The following is a 4,779-nucleotide window of genomic DNA, read 5'->3' on the forward strand; positions in this document are numbered from 1 at the left end:
TGAAGATGGAATTTGTTGGGGAATATCGATGTGGGCCCCTACAAGCTTACGGATCGTCACTACGGAATACGGGGAAGGATTGCATGACGTGGCATGAACAGAGTAGTAATATTTTATGGTAAGCATGAGATTTAAAAATCTCTAATAAGTTAATGGTTTTATCAGTCATGGCTGTCTTCTTCCCGGCGCGGGGCTCAATCAGAGAGATGACTTCAAGGCGTCTTGTAGCCTCTCTTCTTCTATCAGCGGTCTCCTTGTCAAGCTCTCGAAGGAGCCTCTCTGCAGTAGAGCAGTTTCTTTCGAGCGGGTAAGCGTCTCTCTGATTTCCTTAAAGATTCCTGCTCGCACCTGCTCATCTAGCCAGGATTTCTTCCCCAAACGAGCATCTGAGGGCACCTGAGCTCGCTTTCCTGGAGCGGCTATGCAGGTTCCATCGTCTGTCTGAACGCCATTGGCAGGCCCCGTCTTCCAACCGTAGAAAAAAAGTTGAAGCTAACCTTGCTTTGTGGCGAAGCTTGAACTGTAGAGCATGGGGCTCAGGCGCTGCGTTCTTGCTGCCTGCAAGAAGCTCTCCCTGCGAGAAAGGGGGAAGCGGAGAAAGCAGGCGTTGGTTTGCGTTGCTCTGCAGAGGTTCTGGAGGCAGAGCTTCTGCAGGCGCCTGGCCATTGTGCTGAATAGCACCTTCTGCAACGGTTTCAAGGCCGACTCGGAGGAGAAAGATGTCACGGCATCCTCAGAGAAGGAGGCCATGGAAAACTCAGAGAAACCCGTGAAGAAGAAGGAGAAGCAGAAGCAGGAGCAGGAGCAGTCTTCTTTTAGAAGAAGAAGAGGAGGAGGAGAAGGAAGCTTACACATGGTTTCGAGTAAACGGCAGGCTTTCAACCGCGTCTCCTCCTGGTCTCGCTATGTAGAGGAGTCTATGGGAGGCGAGCTCTCTGCTACTGTTTCTGCTGTGGAAGCCGAGTCCATGGTGGACATGTCGCAGCTCTTCCTTGGGCAGAAGTTCGCATCGGGAGCCTACAGTAGACTCTACCATGGAATCTACAAGCATCGTGCTGTTGCGGTTAAGCTCATCATGCCTCCTCATGAGGACCAATTCCTCTCTTCCAGGCTTGACAGACAGTTCTTCCAAGAAGTCACCCTTCTGTCACGCCTCCGCCATCGCAACATTATCGAGGTAAAGGGCTTTTCATTATTGAGCGGTTTGTAAGGGCTTTTGCTTAGGCTTTGGAGATCTCAGTGTTTAGGTTCTGTTGTATGCCTGCATGTGAGAAATAGGATGTGCAGCTGTTGCTTGCAAGTGTTAGGATTCCTTTCTGACTTGGACTTCTGTAGCAGTTTGTTGCTGCATGCAAGAAGCCACCAGTTTTTTGCGTCATCACAGAGTATCTTCCTGCAGGCTCATTAAAGGCCTTTCTGCACAAAAATGAACCACAATCTCTTCCTTTGAAACTGATGACAAGGATAGCCCTTGATGTGGCTAGAGGAATGGAGTATCTTCATTCACAGGGTGTAATTCACAGGGATTTGAAGTCGGATAATCTTATCATGACTGATGATCTCCACATCAAGGTGGCCGATTTTGGGGTGTCGTGCTTGGAATCCCATAGAGATAGCATGAAAGGTTTCATGGGAACCTATCGTTGGATGGCTCCTGAAATGATTAAAGAGAAGCCGTGCTCTAGGAAAGTTGATGTGTACAGCTTTGGTATTGTGCTTTGGGAGCTATTCACTGGTCTAATGCCATTTGGAGAGATGACTGCTGTTCAAGCTGCTTTTGCCATTTGCCAAGAGGTAACTTTTCATCTGGAAAGAATCCTTTTCAATGGTATCAGTATTTGAATGTTGGGGGGGGGGGGGGGGGGGGGGGGGGAGATATGGGGGGAATGGCGATGGTCGCTAACGTTCAATACTTATCTGAGATCAGGGGAGGAGACATATGTAGTTGTCTGGAGTCAGGAATTCGGAAGCTGTTGTATGGCTGATACTTTCAATTGTCTCTTGATCTGTGGGCAGAAAGCCAGGCCACCTGTACCTACTCATTGTCCAAAAGAATTAGCCAGGCTTATGCAGCAGTGCTGGTCCAGCAATCCTGTCAAGAGACCAGAATTTCACCAGATTGTAGAGATCTTACAGAGCTTTAATCAGGTTTTGGCAATACAATATTAAATACACGGCATTGAGGCAAGCATTACTCAACTCAGTTGACCAGATTTAATTCTTTATTCCTGTGCAGTCATCCCCTACTTGTGTACATAACCATTCAAAAGCAATTCTTTTGATAACCTGGCCAACATTCATATGACAAATTCAAGTGGAAACCCTCTCATGAAACTTAACACAAGGTTTCATTACTTTTGGCACCATGATTTTGAATTTACCTGCCACTCCCTCGCTTCACCTTTCAAAACTGAAGGGTTGTCAGTGCCAATTGGTCAAAAACCAATGTTGTTTTAGTGAAGGTTTCATCTCTCTGTGCTTGAAGGTTGTGGTCCATACAGTGCCATATCTGTCAACCAGTTTTGAACGGACATAGCAACTTGGACCTCTCAAGATGTACATTTGAACTCAATGCTATCTTCTGTAAATTTCTGTCAGATTCTCCTGTGATATGTAGCCTTTTTGTTGGTGTCTTCAATGTACTTTGATGTAGCCTTTTTGTTGGTGTCTTCAATGTACTTTGATGTGCAATTTTAATTTTGATAAAAAATACCCTTCTGTTGATGTTTGCTCCACTTAGACAGATCTAGAGTACGAGGGGCAATGCCAGTCTCCTATTGCTAGTAGGAGGGTGATATTCTACTCGTATGTAGGACATATGCATGGGGGCACACAAGTAATGGAGTTGTGTAGACGCCAAACGTCAAGGTGTATTTTCCCGTCTATGCAATTCCTACATGGCGAGGTTAATGCTGCAGGTACATGCCAAGGTCAAATGATGGCTGTTGACTAGCTTCTTTTAAAGACCAAAATTCGTTGTTACCATGCATGGCTGTTTGAGTTCAAGGGTTGGCCTTTCTTTCACATGTATGTTAATGCTTTGCTGCAATGCCAAGCTAGCCTTGTTATTGTATCACATTTCCTTCTGAAATATAGAATACGGTCATGCAGTAGGATACAATCAAAATGGATGAAGTTTGAGCAGAAGCAAGAGGGAGGAATCAGCAGTCAATCGTCCATGGAAGCCAAAGTTCTAGCCAGAGATTTCCATGTGTGGGCCGGTAGGCTGCAACCAGAGCAGGGACAATAGCAATAAAAGGGGTTGCAGGAGCAGCATGGAAGTAGGCCAGATCTGTTCCATCAATCCAACTCATCAGTTGGCTACAGCAGCCTGCAGCATTTAGTGGAGCCTGCAGGTTTGCTACAGATTGAATTCAAGTGGCAGAGCAGTTTCTTACAACATCTCGCGATTCTCAACCTTGTGCTCATGTGGATAAAATAATATTTTGCCTGGATGGGCCTTGGGGTAACGGGAGCTATGCTTTTTCTTTTCCTTACCTGTAGCCACCCACTCTGGTGGCCTTGGAAGTTGGCACAGAGACTGGCTTGCTGTGCCACACGCTGTGGACTTCGAAATTGGCTTAGAGACTGGCTTACTGTGCCACACCCATTGCGAATGGCCATTCACTTGTTGCAATGGCTCATCGCCTAGGAAAAGCCTGACCCTCCTTAGGTGCTTGCTTACCCACACGTGTTGCCCGAACCGCCTTAAGTAATCAGAAAGAATGCTTGGGTATTGGATTGTAAGATGTTCCCAGGAAATCACCAGTTCAAACAACATACAAGGATGCTGGCAACCTCACCACCAAACCACTGTCCACATCCGCAGACTTCTCCCAAGCGAGGGGCTAAAGCTCACTTCGACAGATCATGCCTTTGCGTCCCACACCACTCAAGCCTAGGCGTCCCATACCACATATCAATGCCGAATCAGCCTTGGTGTTCCATATCAGTAGAGTCTGCCTGTATAGGCCCTCAGTCAGAGTATTTGTGATCAGTAAGAGTATCTGTGATCCGCCATGTCCACAGGAGTATGACCACTCTCGTCCACCAGTAGTTAATTTCTTATGATAATAACCCAAACCTCACTTACATAGTGATAACTGCTGGTATAAATAACCACCCGATCATAAATCGCCTACGTTCCCTAATCTTAGGAGGGTTCCCTTAGCCCTACCATATTAGGCCTTGATCTCGAGGATTAGTATTAAGTACGTAACATACTTTCCCTCATACATTTGCTCTTAAATCAAGTCAGGGAAAACTGACGTTACAACTAGTCATGTCTCTCGAGTAGGTATTAGATATGTAACATACTTCCCCTCACACATTTATCCCTAAATGAAGTTAGGGAACCGTTGTACAACTAGCTAGTGTCTCTCAAGTTGAGTCTTCATCCACTTGTCACGTGCATCTCACACTTGGATGCCACATGGACATATTTGCATAGTAGGTGCAAGACCTAGAGTGGTAACTAGCCCCTTGAGAGCCTTAGTCCAGGACAAGTCAAGCGGGGTTTCACTCTAAGCATCCAAGGAAGGTCTACACAAGTCTTGTACGTAGTCTTGGTCAAGTGCGCAAGTCCCACACATGGAACAATGCTAGTCCGTACCATGAGTCACCCTCTTGATTGATGACAAGTGTTTTATGGCATTTGATAGGCTTGTAGCCGAATATATCAATAGATGCATGTAGAAAATCATGTAGAGCAAGGACATACCCATGTTGCCCTACTCTTGGGCCACCATGTAACATGCAGAAGCCTCAGAGAAGAATCGG

General features: G+C 46.2%; 1 protein-coding gene across 2 annotated transcripts; it reads left to right on the forward strand.

Annotated features, from left to right (window-relative positions):
- The first annotated feature begins 226 nt into the window (after nt 1-226).
- Nucleotides 227-2,595, forward strand: LOC147617297 (serine/threonine/tyrosine-protein kinase HT1-like). 2 transcript variants are annotated; one of them, XM_086776929.1, is made up of 3 exons: nt 227-1,177; nt 1,339-1,794; nt 1,928-2,159. In XM_086776929.1, exons 1-3 carry the CDS (start codon nt 530-532, stop codon nt 1,943-1,945), a joined length of 1,122 nt encoding a protein of 373 aa, XP_086633055.1. In that variant the 5' UTR covers nt 227-529; the 3' UTR covers nt 1,946-2,159. The 2 variants fall into 2 exon arrangements, with proteins under 2 accessions (XP_086633055.1, XP_086633054.1); XM_086776928.1 differs by having other exon boundaries at nt 228-1,177; nt 2,017-2,595.
- The last annotated feature ends 2,184 nt before the right edge of the window (nt 2,596-4,779 follow it).

This window comes from Cibotium barometz, chromosome 37, assembly GCF_041138505.1.
Source record: "Cibotium barometz isolate CiBa-2024 chromosome 37, ASM4113850v1, whole genome shotgun sequence".
Lineage (NCBI taxonomy): Eukaryota > Viridiplantae > Streptophyta > Polypodiopsida > Cyatheales > Cibotiaceae > Cibotium > Cibotium barometz.